The following is a 21,668-nucleotide window of genomic DNA, read 5'->3' as shown; positions in this document are numbered from 1 at the left end:
CAGCATACACAAATTCTATCCGTACCAATACTACTAATTTAGGAATTAAGCTATAAAAACACACAAAGGAAGCCAGATACGTAACTTACTACTAGTCTGATATGTCACCAAAGGAGATTGACACCTTACTGAGCTGTGAAGTTAGCCATTCAAAAGAAATGACAGCTATGTTATAGACTGTGCAGATCCACACTTTTCAGCAACTAAAACGCAAGACGACTACTCTTAAATACAAAAACATGTAAGGAATATAAAAATTAAACTAAGAAAGCTCACCAGAAAAGCTAAATATTAAACTTGCTACTCTCCTGGTGTGTCACCAATGGAGGCTGGATCCTCCTGCCATGTATGTTGATAAACAACAGATTATTCGAATCTGGACTGAAAGGCTTCCTTGTGAAACATTCCTTTTCCTTCTTCAGGAGTTCCACGCAGTAGGTAGTGTCTCACTATATAGTGTTGTATGTTAAATATCTTGTTGTAGATCTTATTTTTGTTTTTTGTGAGTCCGTAATCAGTGGATGTTGGAATGTTCAGTTACTCAATTATTATCGTGGTCTTCAGTTCTGCTCTGGTTGATTCTGCGCTGTACAATTTTTATGCCCCCCTCCGCCTAACACTGGGCTGTCATTGGTCATGAAATCAAAACATTACTTCCTCATAGCTACAGCAAACATTGCGTCTACTAAAAGCCAAATCCTTATGCATTGGATTAACTTTGGCAGACACTGCAGGGCTCCCAACAGACATTGGTCTCAAAAATACAATCCTTAAAGAAAACTTTCCTGACAGAATAAAAATGTTTACCAGACCGGGACCTGAACATGGGACTTTTGTCTTCACTGCCAAGTGCTCTACTGGCTGAGTACACAGGGATGGCGCAGACAACCTCTCTGCAATTTTGTGTTCATGACTGAAGGGTCATAATACTCAACTTTGTATGTGATGTCCAAGGAGTGAAGAATGTGCCATGGCCCAAAGTGGTGGTGTAGTAACTTTTCCAATACTCTTACTTCTGCACAGGTGCAAAAATCCACACCAAGTCTTCCAGAATGTATCTCACTGACTGGTGCTTTTGTTAGAGTGTTCTTGGTCCTTTTCATTGTTATTCAGCCAGTTGTCTTGCTTCTTCGGTCTTGGTGATAAGGTGTTTTATGTAATTATTTTGAGTATCATCCAGTTGATACAGGGAACGGTGTATCTGTTTTTATTTCACCCTTGTGATCATGAAATAGAAACGACAGTGTGAAGCCTGTAGTGTCTTGCTTTGCAGTGTTATATGTGAGTGTCACAGTGGGTTGTATTGCATCCCCATCTCTTGTTTGACCTCAACATACATCTAAAGCATGCCTGCCAACATCTTATTAAAGCATTCTGTGACACCGTTGTACTGTGGGTGATATAGTAATTGGAAGTTACCTCTGAGACTCTTCTTGGCTGGAAAACATTTTCAAAATCAGATATCATCACATTGTGTGCCCTGAGCTTCAAGAATGATGTATTCTACAAGGAAGTGGCAATTTCTGGAGCTTCAGCAGTTGGCACAACTTAAGTGCAGCGTAGCAGGTAAGGTAGTTAGTGCAGACTGTTATCCATCAATTTCTGTTTGTCAACATTGGGAACCTCTCCAAGAAGTTGATTCTGATCTGGTGGAATGGCGCTTCTACAAGCTGAATTGGTATGAGATATCTTGGAGGTAATTACGACTGGCACTTCAGTCACTGGCATTCTGTACAGTGGCTTGTATGGTGTGTAACAGGTTGGTGGATACCTGACCAGTGACACCTGAGTTGGAATGTGATTCTGTGAAGTCTTCACAAACCCCAGATGATCAGATGATGCATCATTCTGGAAATACTTCAAGATAGCTGGCCGTAGGTGAGCTGGGATGATGAACAACCGTTTTGGCTCCAGTGGATTGTAGTTACTCTTATACAATGTTCCATTTATTAATTCAGACTCTCCTATGGTCAGTTACTCCTCTTTCAAGGCTTATGTGGTTTTCAGCAGTGACGAATTTTGCCTCTGTTCAGCCACAAATTTATTTAATGCGCCAGTGATTGAGAGTTCATCCATGCTACTGTATTCCACCAGAGGATTCCATGAAAGGCATTCGATGTCCTTGTGTTCGCATCCCCTTTTAAAAAAACTGTGATGTCAAACTCCTTGAGCCTCAGTGTCCATCTCGCCAGCTGACGTGATAGATAGCCAGCATGGAGAATGGTGGTCCATCACAATAGTGCATGGTTTGCTAAATAAATAGATCCAGAACTTCTTAATGGCCCAAACAATTGCAAGCCACTCTGTCGTGGTTGTTGAGTATTTCATCTTGGACTTGGAGAGTACATTAGAAGCATAAACCAACACCTTTTCAGCAACTTCTCAGTCTGCTCCAGAATTGCACCTATCCCATTTTAGCCTTGATGTGATGTTCTGTATCAGCACTTTTGTGATACAGTGTACAACTGGAGATGAATATAGTGCACCTTAAGGACAAGGGAAGATATTTCTTGCATGTCATTCAAGAAAAATTTGCCATCTTCCTACAGTAGTTCCTGCAAAGGAGTTGTGTTGGTACAGAAGTCCTTTATAAATTGCCAGTAATGTGAGCACACTTCAAGAAAATTCATAACATCATGAATGTGTCAAGAAGTCAGAAACTCTATGACTTCTCTCACTTTCTGTCGATTGTAATAGATTCCAGTGCCATTAATTGGGTGCCCAAAGACTTTTATTTCTAGGGTTACAAAGAGGCACTTCTTAAGATTAAGGTAGAAGCCTGAGGTCTAAACATGCTTCATCAATGTTGTCAGGTTGCTTGGATGTACTTCAAATGCCTTCCAAAAATGATAGTGTCATCCAGATAGCAAAAACACATTGTCCATTTAGTGTCCAAGCAGGTTGTTTGTCGTATGCCCAAAAGCGTTTGGAGAATTAAACACTCAAAATTACATAACTTTGAATTCATAGAGGCCATTAGGTGCTACGAAGGCAGTCTTTACCAATCAACAATGATTTGCCAGTTGAGAAATAGTTTGCCCTTTAGTCTAGAGTGTCATCAATGCATGATACTGCTTGGACATATTTTTTGTGGTTTTTTCCCTGTCATTGTAAGTCTACCCAGAAATGCTATTTGCCATCCTCTTCCTTTACGTGGTCCACAGGAAAAAACCAAGGACTCTCTGAAGGTTCAGTGATGTCATCTTGCAGCATCATCTCCTCTTCCTGCCAAATTATGCATCATTCAGTTGGTGACACTCTGGCTTAATTGGTGGATGGTCCCTATTGCTGATACAAAGTTTTAATGTGGGTCAGTTGGTCAGTCATTTTTTCACTGTGAATTTGAAAGCATTTGAAAATTGTCACAGAATGGCTAACTCTCACCAATGTTGTTCTGTCAGGCCAGATTCTATTGGCCTTGTCCAATCCAAGCTTGTACTACTTCTCAAATGACCCCATCGTTGATGAGAAGTTCAAACTTAATCTTCCTTCCTTCAGAAGCTATGTCTGTTTGTGTTTGCTTTGTCTTGTGCAGCTCTTCAGCATCCTATTTCTGACTGTCCACCATTTGTTCGTGACCTCCTTAGTGCCAGTTAATATTCTGCTTATATTTCTTTTCTTGCTTTCAGTCACTCTCTCTCTAGGTTTCTTTGGCATACATTTGTACTTTCCATGTTTTTATAGTTTCTCTATTCCTTATCATAATTCCCATCCACTTTCTTTTTCTTTTGTCTCTCTCCCTCCTAAGTTTATTGTGTAGTCTCTTTCCTTGATGTCAAGTATTCACCAGAGATAAGGGTATCATCAGGATTGCCCCAGGATGTGTGATAGGACTGCTCTTATTATCTGTATACATAAATGATCTGACAGACGGGGTTTGCAGAAATGTACAGCTGTTTGCTGATGATGTTGTGATGTATAAGAAGGTGTCATTATTGAGTGACTGTAGTGGACACAAGAGGACTTCGACAAAATTTCTGTTTGGAATGATAAGTGTCAGCTTGCTCTAAATGTAGAAAAATGTAAGTTAATGCAGTTGTGTAGGAAAAACAATCCCATAATGTTTGAACACAGCATAAGTAGTGTGCTGCTTGACAAAGTTGCATCAGTTATAAACCCAGGTGTAATGTTGCAAAGCAGTATGAAATGGAACAAGGACATGAGGATGGTGATAGGGAAGGCGAATAGTCAATTTCAGTTTATTGAGAGAATGTTGGGAAAGTTGCTCATTTATAAAGTGAACAATGTATAAAACACTAGTGTGACCAATTGCTCAAGTGTTTTGGATCCACACCAGGTCAAACTGAAGGAAGACATCAAAGTAGTTCAAAGGTATGCTGCTAAATTTATTACTGGTAGGTTCAATCAGCATGCAAGTATTCTGGAGATGCTTTGTTTACTCGAATGGGAATCCATGGAGGGAAGATGGCGGTCTTATTGAGTAAGTTAAGAGAACTGCCATTTGAGGCTGATGGCAGAACAATTCTACTGCTACCAGCGTACATTTTGCACAAGGACCATAAGGATAAGATAAGGAAAATTAGGGTGTGTACAGAGGCACATAGAGAGTCGTTTTTAGTTCACTCCATTTGTGAGTGGAAAGGGTAAGAAAATCGCAGGTAGTGGTACGAGGTACTCTCCACCATGCACCATATGGTGGCTTGAGAAATGTAGATGTATATGTTCTTCTTGCTATTCCATTTCTCTCACTATCATATTATGATCTTGAATAAATGATTTTTGAATTCTGTAGCCAACTTGAAGTGCGAATTAGTTTGTGACAACTTTTATTCAATAATTGTATTTCTTATAACTATGGAAGTGTTTTTGCAAAAGTTAATTAAACACCATAGTTTCTCCCCTATTCTCCCATTATTGATTCATACATTTTGAGTAACTCCATACTACTTTTTGAACAACACAGGAAAAGAGAGATTGCTATTTGCCGTAAAGAAGACACGTTAAGCTGCAGACAAGCACAATTTAAAAGATACATAAACCTTTTGATCACACCAAAAGAGAAACTCACACAAGCAAGCACACCTCATGTGCACATGACTGCCAACTCCAGCATCTTGGGCTAGAATGGTGATGGTGGTGGTGGTGGTGGTGGTGGTGGTGGTGGTGGTGGTGGTGGTGATGTTTGGTTTCTGGGGTGCTCAACTGCGTGGTTATCAGTGCCCATACAAAGTCCCAATCTTTACACAGTCCAGTCTACCCACTTTCATGAATGATAATGAAATGGTGAGAACAACACAAACATCCAGTCCCCAGGCAGCCGGTAGATGAATCCGGTACACCATATCCAAAGGCAACAATGTTAGCCATGAACTGCAGACTCAGGCCTGAATGCCAAACTACTTTTTGGATTTTCTAATTTTTCCTACTTGTAGCAATGATAAGTCATTTCATGTTATAAGTCTTATTTTATTGTCCTACCTCTTTTCTTAAAGTTTTCTTTCTTGCTTGATGAGAATTGTGGTTTGTATATTGTCTTTCTGGAGAGCCAACAGAGGAGATGGTCAAGATTGTTTTACAAGCAATTCTATCATTATATAGGGGATAATAGTGTGGTATCTTTCTGTTGCTTTGCCCATATGCAGAAGGTGACCAACTTCTATTAGTTATCTAGCATCTGTTGGAGTACAGATGAAGGAGTGAGTAAAAGAGGTGGGGGTACAGGGGGGGGGGGGGGTGGAAATTCTCTTCCTCCTTTCCCTTTAGAGCCATTGATCATCTATGCATCCAGGCTATCAGGTGGGTCAATTGAAACTTTTCTCTGTCTCATAAAATTGAGGTTGCTACTTTTCCCTTTTCTCATCTAGGCCTTGGCGTGTAGGTTGGAATTATGAATTTTGTGATAAGTTTTCCTAATTAGTCATGATTCAAGGTAGAGTGGATACTACTGTATCATTTTATGAAGTCTGGATCATATTATTTGTGTTGTATGTGGAGTGAAGCCCTGATGGTACTGGTTAACTGCAGGTAACATTTCTCTGCAGTTATATATTAATAATGATGCTCACATTGAATCTGTCTTGGTTCAGGTTGTGGCAATTGAGTATTTGTGAAACTGAAAGTTGTGGTGTATCTAAAAAAAAAAAAAAAAGTTGTACTGCCAGTCTTTAGTGCAGAATATCTTCTGTAGACAGCAATTGTGAAATTGTAGAACAGTTCAGATTCAACATTAAACTGTGCCTGTCCGTAGTAGCTTGACTAACCCAATCCAATGGTCGGCAGAAGGCAACCAAATGAAACATTCTTTGTAAACTGCTGCCATGTCCAAACCTACATTTGGATTAAAGATTTTAAGGAGTGAGAATAATAATATGAATATTTAGAGAGCAGAAGGTTGGTCAATATCAAACAGAATATATTAACAGTCTGGTGCATGCCTGCAGTGTATACAGGGTGGTCAGAAAATGTGTGAAATACTTGTAGAGATGTTACAGGGCAGGTTGTATTGATAAATAAATGTTAAGAAAGAAATTCGATATGTTGCGCCGTTTCCGAGTTATTTAGCATTGAAGTTAGCCAATCAGATCGTCGCACGCGTAAATTCAAGTTTCAGCTAACAAGACAAAGCACTTGTTGGGCAACACCGCCCCTGGCAGGCTGCTTGAATGCGAGCATGCAATGCCCCATTGGCTAAATTCTATGCTAAATAACTCGGAAACGGAGCAACATATCGGATTTCTTTCTTAACATTTATGTCTCAGTACAACCTGCCCTATAACATCCCTACAAGCATTTCACACATTTTCTGATCAGCCTGTATAAGGGGATGCAAGACTAGTAGGTCTTCTCTTGTTTTTGCACCAGGGACATCTATTCCCACAGCCAAACAGTTTTGCTGATTAGCATGGACATTTTAAGTGCATCTTACATTGCCGTGAGTTGAGGAAAGAACAGCCTCCTGCTGGACAGTTATCAAAAAATGTCATAGTGAACACTGTGTTAAAAGAGAGTGTGTAAGGTCTGAAACTGTGTTTGTATGATCAACATAGTGTGAAAAACTGTAGCATGACTTGCTTTGAATATGTCTCTTATAGACAAAATCACTGTTTGAGAACACACAATCCAGCTGCTTGTTGAGAATAATTGCAAATCATCTGGTGATATGAATGTTGACAATTATTGCTGAGCATGCTGCTTCTCCGTAAACAATATCTCATCAGGCAAATCTTGATAGATGTTAAATAGTTTGCTGTTATTTTTCATGAAATCTGTTGAATAGTGTCACAAATCACCTGCTTCTGTTATGTAAACTACAATTTCCGAAGAGATGAAACACTTTAATAATTTGGCCAGAGACGTGGCAGTCTTTATGGACCATCGAGTGGAAACTAGAAGAAAATAGTATTTGTAATTTTCCTTTTACTGGTGCGATGTGATATCATAAATTTTTTTTATCTTTTTTACATAAAAGCTTTCAGTGTAAAAATTCTCTCTTCCTGCCTCACAAAAAGTCTTTCATTTTGATTTATACTCTTTATATTCTTCTGAATGTTGTCTACTTTCCTGCTATTTGAGAACAAACAAATAATTTTAAATGATCTAACTGTAGGATTTATCTTTTTTGCGTAGGCTGGCATAAAAACTCATGTTCGAGAACTTATCAATAAATTAGGTGAGCAGAGTGTGGACTCAAACAGAGAATTAGTTGCTCAAAAAATTTTGAATGCTTTACAAGGGAAAGGTATTCTGGATGATGTCATCAAAACATTCAGTAGTAAGAAACCTGAAAATTTTGCAGGTGGATCAAGGAAGAAGGAAACCAGAGAACATGATGTTAACGGTAAAATAACACCACAAGAGAATAGAAATCTAAGTTAAAAAAGGAAAAATACAAACTTACATATATTTGTCCATTTCTAGGCACATTCGTCCTGGGTGTGAAACAGTATGCACTGCCAACAACAAAATTTCGTGAATCATCATCAAACAGGGAAGTCACAAGCAGCCCTGCAGACAATCCATCTGACAAACTGGGTCAGTTCAGAACACAGTTAGAAATTGAAGTTAGAAGTGGAAAAGCATTCATTGACTTCTTGTTGGAAGAACAGCTGTCCTTAAATAGCAGTGATTCTTGGCTCAACATTTTCTTTTATTTCCGGGGTCAGAGACGTTGGGTTAAGCCCACAATATGTGCTTGTGAACCCCAGTTCAGTGGAAATTTCACATTTGAACTTAATGTGCCACACATAGGACAACTCTTGGCAATTTCTGATCCAATCCATATGGTTCTTCTGAAGGTATCATCATCTGGTGAGAGACGTCTTCTGTCTTCTCACTTCATGGATTGGAGAGAGATCCTTGTTTGTTCTCAGTTACAGAAATGTTTCATGGTGGAGTTTCTGGGAGTTGGTGAGTTTTAAAAATTAATTCGTCATTCTATTTTATATAATTGTAGTTTTGAAAGATGCTATTGGTGTGATACTTTGGTTTAGTTGTTTTTCTGTGTTGCACATAGACTTCACACAGTATGAAATTGTCAGCTTGCTTGTAGTTATTACTGATGTTCATTATTGAAGGTTACTGTGATTTCCATAGATATGTTTCAAGAATGAGTGTCCATTTGAGGAGTTCCTGTTGTTTTCTTGTTAGTTAGAAACAATTGCAGAAAAATTAACCTATTGGATTGTTATCAATAATATCTTAATTTATTAGTAGTGAACCTAAACAGTATTGCAAATCCTCCTAGCTAGTTAATTGTTTATTGTTAATTATTTATTCTTACTATCATCTTCTGTGATGTTGTTAGACATGTCAGATTCATCTAAAAAATTAATTCATGCATACAGGCATGTTTACTTACAGGCTTAATTTTACTTGGATTTGTATATTGTGTACAATACTCATTTTTAAAACAAGTAAACTGATTATCCTGAAAGTAATACTATGCCATATATTCTTACTTATTTATTAGCCATTACTAAAACTATACATTTTGCATACATCCATTTGGCTGACATCAGGAATATGATAAAACTTCTGCCTTTCTATTACACCATTGGTTTTTTTTTTTGGAAAACTGAACCAGCATCCTTCATAATTAGGAAAATATTGAGGTCAGGAAGCTGGAAAGCAGGTATTTTTAAAGAATATAGTGGATAACAGAGGTGTTTTGCTACAAGAGTTATTCAGTAAAAAAACAAATTTTTTAAAAGTATTTATTATGAGAATGTAATACAACCGTATTTATTTTTCAATATAATACCCCTCATTTTGTAAGCAATTATGTCAGTGCTGGACAAGCTTCTCAGTTCCTCATGCAAAGAACAACTGGGACATGAGTGTAACTAGTTACGCACTGCTGCCTACGCTTCCTCATTACTAGCATCTCTTGAGCCCCTGAGAGCTTCTTTCTTTTGATTGAAAATGCACCCAACTGTCATCTACCACTACAATATGATAAAGAAATGTTGTCCCTTCAGCCTCATGCTGTTGCAGAAACTCCCTGCATGCATACAGGCAACTTTCTTTAATTTCTGGTGTCAAATGTTTTGTAGTCCACCTCACACACACACTTTCTTGACCATCAGTAGGTCATGAACCATATAATGAGCTGATCTGACACTAATGTTCATTGTTTCTGCAATGTCACTCACCATAATATGCCTGTTTATATGTATCAGCTCGTCAACTCTCACAATGTCATTCACTGTGACTACACAGACAGAGTGTCTTGATTGTGGTGAATCTTCAACAATTGTTACACCCAGTTTGAAGTTATCTGTCAATCCATACACTTGTGATTGTCTGAAACAACTTTCACCGTATTGCACTACCATCCGATAGGAAATTTTGATTGGTTTTAACCCTTCAGCTAACAGAAACCTAATGATGCTCTGCTGTTCCACATTACTGCAAACCTGCATATGTGCCACCATCTTGTTTCATTGATTCCCAGCATCCAGTTCTTGAGGCAGGTGTGCCGAGCCCATAGTTCTAGGACACCACTGAAAAATAACAAAGGAAAACAAACTTTATTAGAGTTTTGTATTTTTTATACAACTTTTCCAGTTATTTATTGAATGGACCTTGTATAAGTTGCATTTTTATTAACCCCTGTTATGTGTAAGAAAGTAATCCTTAACTATATACTATGTTTTATTTAATACACATGTTTTAATGACCTTTTCAAATATGTTAATTTCAGATTGTTTTTCTAATCTTTAATTTATTGTAAAATTTTATATTTTGGAATTCATTATCTTCTTGTAATACAGGTTCACAGCCCCAATAAATTGTTAAAATTATGTGATATTCACTTTTAGCTCAAACCGTTTTGTTATACTGTTACAGTTATTTCTTTAGTGCCACTTCCAAGTATAAGGTTTGACATCATATTGAGGATTAGAAATAGATAAAAAATACGTTATTTTCAGTTTGGGGTTTCACTTCCATCAAGAATGACACAACCCTTAAATATTTTTAACATATTTGTATGCCATAATATGACCTTAAATCTTATTCTAAAAATGACACGAAAACCAAAATTGTAATAGTGCAATAAAATGGCTGCAGTTAATTTTCAGGAGCTGGTGCCCCACAGCTCATGTTGTTGTGGTCTTCAGTCCAAAGACTGGTATGTTGGATCTCTCTGTGCTACTCTATCCTGTGCAAGCCTCTTCCTTTCTGAGTAACTACTGCAATCTAATTCATTTTGAACCTGCTTAGTGTACTCATCTCTTGGTCTCCCTCTATGATTTTTACCCTCCATGCTTCCCTCCAATACTAAATTGGTGATCCCTTGATGCCTCAGAATGTGTCTTACCAACTGATCTCTTCTTCTAGTCAAGTTGTGACACAAATTCCTTTTCTCCCCAATTCTATCCAGTACCTCCTCATTAGATACATGATCTACCCCTCTAATCTTCAGCATTCTTCTGTAGCACCAAATTTCAAAAAGCTTTTGTTCTCTTCTTGTCTAAACCATTTAGCATCCATGTTTCACTTCCATACATGGCTACACTCCATACAAATACTTTCAGAAAAGATTACCTGACACTTAAATCTACACTCGATGTTAACAAATTTCTCTCCTTCAGAAATGCTTTCCTTGCCATAGCTGGACTGCATTTTATATTCTCTCTATTTTGGCCATCATCGGTTATTTTACTGCCCAAATACCAGAACTCGTCTACCACTTTAAGAATCTCATTTCCTAATCAAATTCTCTCAGCATCACCCTATTTAATTCGACTACATTTCTTAATCTAATTTCCTGAGCATCACCTAATTTAAGTTGATTACATTCCAGTATCCTCATTTTGCTTTTGTTGATGTTCATTTTATATCCTTCCTTCAAGACACTGCCCATTCTGTTCAACTGCTCTTCCAAGTCCTTTGCTGTCTCTGACAGAATTACGTTGTCATCGGCAAACCTCGAGGTTTTTATTTCTTCTCCACAGATTTTGATTCCTACCCAAAATTTTTCTTTTGGTTCCTTTACTGCTTGCCGAATATACAGTTTGAATAACATCAGGGATAGGCTACAACCCTGTCTCTCTCCCTTCTCAATCACTGTTTCTGTTTCATACCCCTTGCCTCTTATAACTGCCATTTTGGAACTGGAATTATTATATTCTTCTTGAAGCCTTGAGGGTATTTAGCTTGTCACCTACATCTTGCTCACCATATGGAGGAGTTTTATCGTGGCTGGCTCTCCCAACGCTATCAGTAGCTCTAACGGCATGTTGCCTACTCCTGGGGCATTGTTTCAACTTAGGTCTTTCAGTGCTCTGTCAAATTGTTCACGCAGTATCATATCTCCCATCTCATATTCATCTACATCATCTTCCATTTACATAATATTGCTCTCAAGTACATCGCCCATGTATAGACCCTGTGTATACTCATTCCAACTTTCTGCTTTCCCTTCTTGGCTTAGAACTGGTTTCCCAGCTGAGCAATTCATATTCATACAGGCAATTCTCTTTTCTTCAAAGATCTCTTTAATTTTCCTGTAGTCTTACCCCTAGTGATATATACTTCTACATCCTAGCATTTGTTGTCTAGCCATTCCTGCTTAGCCATTTTGCACATCCTGTCGGTCTCATTTTTGAGACATTTGTATTTCTTTTTGCATGCTTAATTTACTGTATTTTATGTTTTCTCCTTTCGTCAATTAAATTCAATATCTCTTGTGTTACCCAAGAATTCCTTGTCTTTTTACCTGCTTGATCCTCTGCTTCCTTCACTATTTCATCTCTCTGACCTACCCATTCTTCTTCTACTGTGTTCCTTTCCCCTGTTCTTGTTAGTCATTCTGTAATGCTCCCACTGAAACTCTACAGCCAGCTGGTGTGGCCAAGTGGTTCTAGGTGCTTCAGTCTGGAACCACGCGACCGCTACGGTTGCAGGTTCGAATCCTGCCTCAGGCAAGGATGTGTGTGATGTCCTTAGGTTAGTTAGGTTTAACTAGTTTTAAGTTCTAGGGGACTGATGACCTGAGATGTTAAGTCCCATAGTGCTCAGAGCCATTTGAACCATTGGAACTGTGGTGTCACCGCCAGACACCACACTTGCTAGGTGGTAGCCTTTAAATCGGCCGCGGTCCGTTAGTATACGTCGGACCCGCGTGTCGCCACTGTCAGTGATTGCAGACCGAGCGCCGCCACACGGCAGGTCTAGAGAGACATCCTAGCACTCGCCCCAGTTGTACTGCCGACTTTGCTAGGAATGGTTCACTGACAATTACGCTCTCATTTGCCGAGACGATGGTTAGCATAGCCTTCAGCTATGTCATTTGCTACGACCTAGCAAGGCGCCATTACCAGTGTATATTGAAATGGAAATTATGTACAGTCAAGAGAGATGTACACCAATTGTGGATTAAAGTTAGTATTCTACCAGTACCTCCTGTTTTGCTAGTCTTATTTCTCTGACCTGTTCCAGACCTCACGCCAGTCTGCATGTAAATAAATGAGTGCATTTCGGCCTCCTCTAGCAAGTGTTGGCTCTTCTGCCAACACTTCAGGAACTCTCTACAACCTCTGGTTCTTTCAGTTTATCCAGGTCCCATTTCCTTAAATTTCTATCTTTCTGCAGTTTCTTCATGCAATAGATTGTGGTCAGAGTTCACATCTGTCCTGGAAATGCCTTACAATTTAAAATCTGTTTCCTAAATCTCTGTCTCACCTTTATATAATCTATCTGAAACATTCTGGTGCCCTCAGGCCTCTTCCATCTATACTACCTTCTTTTATGATTCTTAAACCAAGTGTTAGCTATGATTAAGTTATGCTCTTTGCAAAATTCTCCCAGGCAGATTACTCTTTCATTTCGTACCGCCATTCCACTTTCACCTACTACTTTTCTCTCTTCCTTTGCCTAGGGTCAAATTCCAGTCCCCCATGACTATTAAATTTTCGTTTCCCTTCACTATCTGAATAAGTTATTTTATCGCATCATACATTTCTTCAATCTCTTCATCATCTGTGGAGCTAGTTGGTATATAAACTTGTACTATTGTGGTAGGCCTGGGCTACAATATTGCATTCACTATGCTGTTCGTAGTAGCTTATTTGCATTTCTATTTTTTATTCATTGTTAAACCTACTCCTGCATTACCCATATTTGATTTTGTATTTATAATCTTCTATTCACCTGACCTCCTGCCTGTTCCTCCTGCCACCAAACTTCACTAATACCAACTATATCTAACTTAAACCTATCCATTTTCCTTTTTAAATTTTCTAACCTACCTGACCAATTAAGGGATCTGATATTCCATGCTCTGATCCGTAGAATGCCAGTTTTGTTTCTCCTGATAACAATGTCCTCCTGAGGAGTCCCTGCCTGGGGATCCAAATGGGGGCTATTTTACCTCTTGAATATTTTACCCAAGAGGACACCATGATCATTTAACCATGCAGTAAAGCTGCATGCCCTCAGGAAAAATTACAGCTGTAGTTCCCTCTTGCTCTCAGCCATTCACAGTATCAGTTCAGCAATGCTGTTTTGGTTGATGTGTTCCAAGGCCACGTCAGTCAGTCATTGAGATTGTTGCCCTTTCAACTACTAGATTGTTGCCCTTGCAACTACTGAAAAGGCTGCTGATCCTCTTCAGAAACTACATGTTTGTCTGGTCTCTCAACAGATACCGATCCATTGTGGTTGCATGTACGGTACGGCTCTCTATATAGCTGAGGCATGCAAGCCTCCCCACCAATGACAAGGTCCATGGTTAATAAAATCTTATTCTAAAAATGTCACAAAAACCAAAATTATAACAGTGCAATAAAACAGCTACAGTTAATTTTCAGGATGTGGTGCCCTACAGCTCATATATATTTGAAAAATGTCATATTACTGTACTCAGTTGCTCATAAAATTCTTTATTGTCACAACCAAGTTCACAGAAGTACTCACAGCTTGATTTCAGGTGAAATATAAAATCATTGTTGTCATACAACAAAACCATGATTTAGACACTGTTATCATATCATAACATAAACTACATCGTCAGTCTGTAAAAAATGTACTAGATAGTGTAGTCATTCATGTTATAACTGTAATCGGTGTTAACATTATGAACAGATCAGCACCATATCTGAATGTGATCACATCATTAATGCCGATTATAGTTATAACATGAATGAGTACACTGCCTAGCACAGTTTTTTACAAATTGATGATGTAATTTATATTACATTATAATAACAGAGTTTAATTCATGATTTTATCATTTGACAATAATGTTTTTCTATTTCTCCTAACATGAGGCTATGAATACTTTTATGAACCTGATGGTGCTCAGTTGACCTAAATTGGTTGTGTAAATGAAGTATTTTACCAGCAGCTCAAGGTGGTAATATGACATTTTTCAGGCTATAATTTGTGTGAAAATGATGTCATTTATAAAGTATTTTTGAACTGCTATGCATAAGTACCATGACAAGATTTTCATAATTCTGTGCTTATGAAATGAGATTAGTTCTTTTATTTGTGAGGCATCTTTTAAATAAAAATTCTTATGAATGTTGTGCGTAAGCTGACGGAAGGATTTATATAGATTTTACTTTATTTAAGATGAATGATGATTATTTAACTGCCAGAAGATGAAAATAATAATAATTATTTTATTTAGTGGATGACTAAGTTATTACTGTGTTATAACTATCATTACAATGAGAGCTTATAGCAAAATTTAATAAATGTTCAGTAGGCCTATACCATGAAATGATCATATTTCAACAAACAAACATACTAATCTTATAGTAGTAGATGACCATAGTGAAAAGTAAAACAGTGACAGTACATTTAAATAAACCTGCTTGTTAGTCTTAATATGCATAGGCATTGTACTGTACCAGGAGTTGCTAGTATGGAATCATATTATGGTCCAACAGACACTCATGAACAAATTTTTACTCAGGTGCTGCTCATTCACATTATGTCATTATCATTCACTTATAACACAGATATCTGTGCTTTCAGGGTCTGGTTTAATTTTATTAAACTGGTTTCAAAATTTTCTGTAAAGATCCATTCCTTGAAAAATCCAGTAGAATTGGTCTTGGGTGCTGATATATCCTGCAACTACCGGTAATGTGTGTGCGCTGAGTGTGGTGCCTCTGCACAGGTGTGTTTGAGTCTGCAGTTCATGGTTTAGTGGCTAGCATTGCTGCCTTTGGATACGGGGTCCCGGGTCCAGTTCATGGCTGGGTTGGGAATTTTCTCTGCTCTGATATTGTCCTCATCATTTCATCATCATCATTCATGACACTGGATAGATTGGATTGTGTAAAAAATTGGAATGTGTAAGAAATTGAGACTTTGTATGGGTGCTGATGACCATGCCGTTCAGCTCCTCACAAACCAACATCATCATCATCATCATCATCGGTATATGTGTTTGAATCAGCTGCCAGTCTTATCAGTGCAGGCCAGCTGCTGAAGGCTGCCTGTGAGAAATGTATGTGTGGCAAGGTCTCCGCCATGCTATCTACTGACGACTCACACTTACATATGGGCAGAACAGCGCTAACGGGCTCTTCTTGTGTGTCTTTCCAGTTTGCCTTTCACATCAGTGTACTGTGTCTTGTTACGTGGGTATTCACAGGAGTTTGTTTTCTGTTGTAGTTGAGTGCTTCATGAATAAAGCCGTATATGAGTTACTTTGAACCAGTGTCATGTACTGTATAGTTACAACACAATTGGCAACGAGGATTGAATGGTTTCCGCATGTGCAATCTTTATTTGTGGTTTCATCAGATTTATTCGTTATGGATGCTGTGACCACCGCGCCGGCTTCTATTAACAGAGGTGATACTGTTCCCTTGGTCCATCCATCCATGTTCCCCCCATGTGATGATTCAGCTGAGAACTGGGATGCTTATGAAAAAGACTCAGATAGCAGTTTTTGGCTTTCAGTGTGACAGACTCGAATTTGTGCAAAGCCTTATTTCTCTCATGGTTTCCACCTAAGCTGTATTACTTTTGCGTCAACTTTCCCCTTTACAAAAATTGGCAGCTCTTAGTTTTGATCACATGTGCAGTTTATTGCCCAACTACTATCACAAACGGAAGCATGTCATAGCAGCATGAGTTGAATTCTACAATGCCACATGAAACCAAACCAGTCATTAAACGCCTGGGCAGCCAAATTTCACAGCCTTAGCCATAAGTTTCCATTCATTAATGATGCCCATAATGACTCTCATGCAGACTATATAGTGCACTATGCAATTATCTACTTAGCTCCAGACAAAGAAGTGCACCAGAAGGCTTTACTCAGTGAAACCCCCCCGCTGACTGTAGATTTCCAAATAGCACAATCTGTGGAAGTTTCTTGGGCAGTGGGTGACCAAATTAAAGCATGGGGTAATGGGTCAGTAGCGTCACAAAATATGCCCACTAGGATGACAGATAGCTTGCACGAGGAAACAGCAGTGGTGGAGGTATATACGCAGGCCCAGTGCTGAGGTGAGCAAGGCAGGGCAAAGCAGCCACAACCCCAGCCGCCACAGCACCAGCATCAGCGTTCTCTGTTTCTGTCTTGTCCTTTCTGTTTTGTCCAGCACGAATATTTGGCATGCCCTAAATGCTGGGCCAGAAGAAAGACCACTTCGCCTCCATGTGTCATACACTGACAGATGCTCAGGATATGGAGTGACTCCAATGCTTGTGACTTCTCCCAAGTTGTGTATTGAGTTAAGTGTTTTTTGCCAAGTGATCTGGCTACAGGTCAACACAGGTATGCAGTGATGTTATTGACTTCTCAAACATAGTGAATTTAGGCTCTCCGCCATTGGCACCGGTCATGCGCAAGCTGGTCAGTTATAACGAACAGAATACGGCACTGCTGGGATTTACAGCATCTGCCTCTTACAAGTCAATTGTTTGCTTGATTACATTTTTGGTGGTTGCTGACGCTGGTGGTGAGAACTTGTTTGGGATGGATGCATTTCAGGCATTTGGATTTTCTATTCTGAAGCAGTTCATTTTTTGTCCAATCATATAGCGTATTCTTGGTTGGATACACTGTGCAAGGAATTTTTGGACCTGTTTTTGGAAGGTATAGTGTGTGTGGTGTGCATACTGTAAGACCTTCGGTACACACACCATCAGATTATTTGACTTGTCGCTCTATCAAAGTAGGCAAGTGTCAGCAATATGTCTCGTGGTCTTATTGTGGCGTGTTTATCTTCTGCCGTTAGGCCAGACGATAGAAATGCCACTTGCACGCTTAGAGTAGCAGATTGACGGTGACCAACATTAAACAGAACTTGATTAATTTTCACACACATTTATTAAAATAGTAACAAGCATAAACATTATGTAACTTGATTCTGGATGCTATTTACAATTGACAATCTGAAGTTCCTTTGGTCTTGGTACGTTAATCTTATTCTCACATATCTCTAATACTTGACAAAGTGTCTATACATTTATCTTCATGGCTATGTACAGGAATATGATAATCTTCTTGGGTGCAGACTGAAACTTGACTATAGACTGGTACAGACTAATGCAAACTGGTACAGACTGGTGCAGACAAATGCAGACTGACTAATCGGAGGTCTGTATACTCATTATAATACCTCACGCGTTCAGGTATCACTGCGTGAGTGTGATCTGCGAGGAGAAAAGGTTCTACGTTAGCAGCAATCTCATTGGCTGCGTTACATATTAATACGCGGATTGGCGGAAGCAGAATTTGACCCGTCTCTAAGGCAGCGCCATCTCGTAGTGCAGAGATGGACGAGCGCTGCGCCTGCGCTGTTGTGCATAGCGGGGCGCGCTCTAGTGGGAAAGTTGTGTACGCGCTGACTACGCGGAACTATGTACACAACAGTGTGTGATATGGATTTTACTACTCATATTTCTTTGAAATCCACAGCTCGGTCTCATTTTTGTCATGCATCTCCTATTCCTGTCACCTCGAAAGATCAAGTGAATGCAGATTTGTACAGACTTCTACCTCTAGGGGTGGTGCAACCTGTTACGCCTTGTGAATGGTCATCACTGCTGGATGTAGTTTGGAAACCATTGCAGAAACTTCACCTTTGTGGTGACTTAAGTACTACTGTCAACGTGCAGTCGATTGTGGATATGTATCTCTCCTACACCAGGAGGAACTGTTGGAAAAATTATGTGGTGGCCAGTACTTTTTAAAAATTGATTTGTCTGAAGCATATCTGCAGGTTCCTGTGGACAAAGAGTCTCAGTGAGTTCTGGTTTTGAATACTCCCGTTGGTCTCTATCAATATTTGCACCTTCCTTTTGGTGTGGCTACTGCCCCTGTTATTTTCCAATGATTTTTAGAGTAATTGACAATGCCTGTCCCAGTTTGCATTAATTATCTGCATGATATTGCTGTCACAGGCTCCTCCACAGCTGACCACTTGCAAAATTTGTGCACTTTGTTTTCTGTCTTACAGTCTGACAGCTTACGGTGTAACTTCGCAAAATCTCAGTTTTTTTGGCCTTCTGTTGTTTATTTGGCGTTTGAGGCCTCGCAGGATGGGGTTCACCTCCTGCTAGACCACATCTCTGCTGTGATGTCTCTGCCTCACTCCTTGTCCATGAAGGAGCTTCAGGCCTTCCTAGGGAAGGTAGCCTACTAGCATAAATTCATTGGCCCACCCATTGCATGCCTTGTTATGCAAGACTGCACCTTTTTGCTGGAGCCTGGATTGTGAATGTGCTTTTCAAACATTGAAACCCAAACTACTCTTGGCCCCTTGTTTAGCTACATTCTCCCTGGACCAGCACATAGTTTTGCCAACTGACACCTCACAGTATGGCCTCAGTGTGGTCCTCGCACACTGGTATCCCAATGACTCTGTACGACCTCTTACTTTCATCTCTCTCAGATGGAAAAAGAGGCTTGTGCCATTGTTCATGCTCTCAAGGAATTTCACATTTTTTTTTGTATGGCTCCAAGTTTCACCTTGTTACTGACATTAAATCCTTGCTTTCCTTGTTTAATCCTCGCACTTCCTTACCTGACAAGGCAGCACATTGCCTCCAGTGCTAGGCCCCATTCTTGCCTTGCTACAGTTATGAAATTCATTTTTGACCCATGTCTAAACATGTTAATGTGGACACCTTGTCCCTTCTTTGATCATGAAGAATTGCTTTGCTTCCATCTCGATAGTGAAATGTAGACTACAGTCACAGGTTTCCAAATTACGAGCTCACACATAACTGCTGCCACTGCCGCCAACCCAGTTCTCAACCAGGTGATTCAATTTGTTCAACGGGGCTGGCTAGATAAACTTTTGGGTTGGGCTTTCTTTTTTTGATGGTGTTTTGCTGTTGTCCATGGAAGGCGTCTCTCCCAGAGTAGTTATACCTGGCATGATATGGTGCTAGGCTCTGTGCCTTCTCCACCAGGGCCATTGGGGCATTTCGTACACTCATCTGTTAGCTAGTAGACGTGGTTTTGGGCCAGGGATTGATGGCGATATCATCTGTTTTGTCATAGTTTCTGAACAGTGTGTCTGACAGCAAGCAGCTCTGAGGGCATCTCTGTCCCCCTGGCCCACTCTACACCAGTCATGGGAACACATTCATGCCGACTTTATGGGTCCTTCTTAGAGGTGTGAAGTGATAGAAGCTTAAAAAATGGAGAAGGATTCATCCATGAAGAATCTAGAGCAAATTTTTATTTGGGACTTGAATGTATGCGCTATTTGTTAAAAAGTGTACAATTTGTGACTTCATTCGACATTGATACACATCAAAAAATGTAAAGAAACCAGGAAAATGTATACACAATGAAGAGTCGAGAGGAGCCCACCTGGATGAGTTGCTGCATGTCGGCAGCTGCGCATGCTCCTTCACCTTCTGCATCATGCACCCCACCTGCTGCAAGTCGGGTTGGTCCGGCTGCTTCGTGCTGGGATTGCTGGTGTGGGCATGAGGGTTTCGGTCACTAGCTGAAATGGTTACTGGCTTTTGTTGTCCTCTGCCAGGGGTGCCATCTCACCGGAAGCTACTAGTTTCTGAAAGCCTTCCCCATCGTCGAAGCCCACCCCATTGCCCTCTATCTTGAGCCCATCATTCCTTGCTGTGGAGGTGCCCCTGTCCCATTGGCTGCCTCCTCCACATGGGGCATTCTATGGTTCCAGCTCAGAAAATGAGTGCTGGTCCATTTCCAGTCTCAAGCGCATTGCTGCAGCCTTCTGTTCCAGTTGAGCCCCTCCACTGGCCCCTCAACATTATCACAGCTATCATCGCTGGTGGGTCCAGCCCTGCCGCCCCTGTACTGGGACCTGTCTGCTGATGACGATATCAAGATGGCAATGGCTTCATCCTCTCTAATGTAAGTGCTGAGTGCTGCGTGGGCCCACCACACTCAAGCAACCCCGTGCATCTGTGCATTCCTCCCTTATGCCCCAGTGGCCCATCCAGCACATCATTCTGCTCCCTCCATTGACATCAGCTGGTGCCACTCCCACCCCAATTGTTGTATCTCTTGTCAGGCTGCCAGCATCTCCTCCATTGCTTAGGCACCCATTTTGCATGATATGAGGGAGAGGTGTATTATTCCTGTGACTAGTGCATGAGTGGCAAGTGTAGTATCACCAAGCATGCGTGTTTGAATCGGTCCCCAACTGTATCGGCATGGGCTGCCCACTGGAAGTCACCTGCAGGAGGTACACACACACACACACACACACACACACACAGACATATGCATGGAATAGTGCTGTGACTGGCTCTTCTTTTATGTCTTTCCGGTGTGCCACTCACATCAGTATACTGTGTCTTGTTATGTGGGGATTCATGGGAGGCCATTTTCTGTTGTAGTTGAGTGCTTCATGAATAAAACCATCTTTGGATTACTTTGGAGTGGCCAGTTACAACAGCTGCTAATTGATTTTTTTGGCAGATCTCTCTAATTTTTCTCTCTTCCTGCATGTAGAAATGTAACTGAATCGAACATGTACTTTCGTACCCAGTATATTGTCGTTGATTCTCAGTAGCATATTTTTTCAATAACTGTGGTATCTTTTGTCTATTTAGAGTGCTGTTTAGTATTTAAGGACTTCCTACTGTACTACAGGTGGCCATTGGATCAATGGATGCATAGAATTGTGCAGCCCTTTTTAGACATCTTTTTTGGTAAATGAAGTAAGTGTCAACACATCTGTAACTTTTTTTTCTGTGAAAGCTTGCTTTTGTGGCATTGCAAATCTACTGAGAGG

General features: G+C 40.0%; 1 protein-coding gene across 3 annotated transcripts in view; it reads left to right on the top strand.

Annotated features, from left to right (window-relative positions):
- The window catches only part of LOC124787242 (centrosomal protein of 76 kDa-like), a 134,212-nt gene that overhangs the window by 24,769 nt on the left and 87,775 nt on the right, over positions 1-21,668 (top strand). For all 3 annotated transcript variants that reach the window (XR_007015969.1, XM_047254325.1, XM_047254324.1), the window contains exons 2-3: positions 7,588-7,798; positions 7,879-8,367. Coding sequence is in view for 2 of the 3 variants with exons in the window: in XM_047254325.1 (XP_047110281.1) it covers positions 7,588-7,798; positions 7,879-8,367 (700 nt within the window). In the remaining variant the exon portion in view is untranslated. The remainder of the gene's footprint in view (positions 1-7,587; positions 7,799-7,878; positions 8,368-21,668) is intronic.

This window comes from Schistocerca piceifrons, chromosome 1 (assembly GCF_021461385.2).
Source record: "Schistocerca piceifrons isolate TAMUIC-IGC-003096 chromosome 1, iqSchPice1.1, whole genome shotgun sequence".
Taxonomy (NCBI): Eukaryota; Metazoa; Arthropoda; class Insecta; order Orthoptera; family Acrididae; genus Schistocerca; species Schistocerca piceifrons.
The sequence above is the reverse complement of the archived record's forward strand: the minus strand, read 5'-3'. Positions and strand labels throughout refer to the sequence as shown.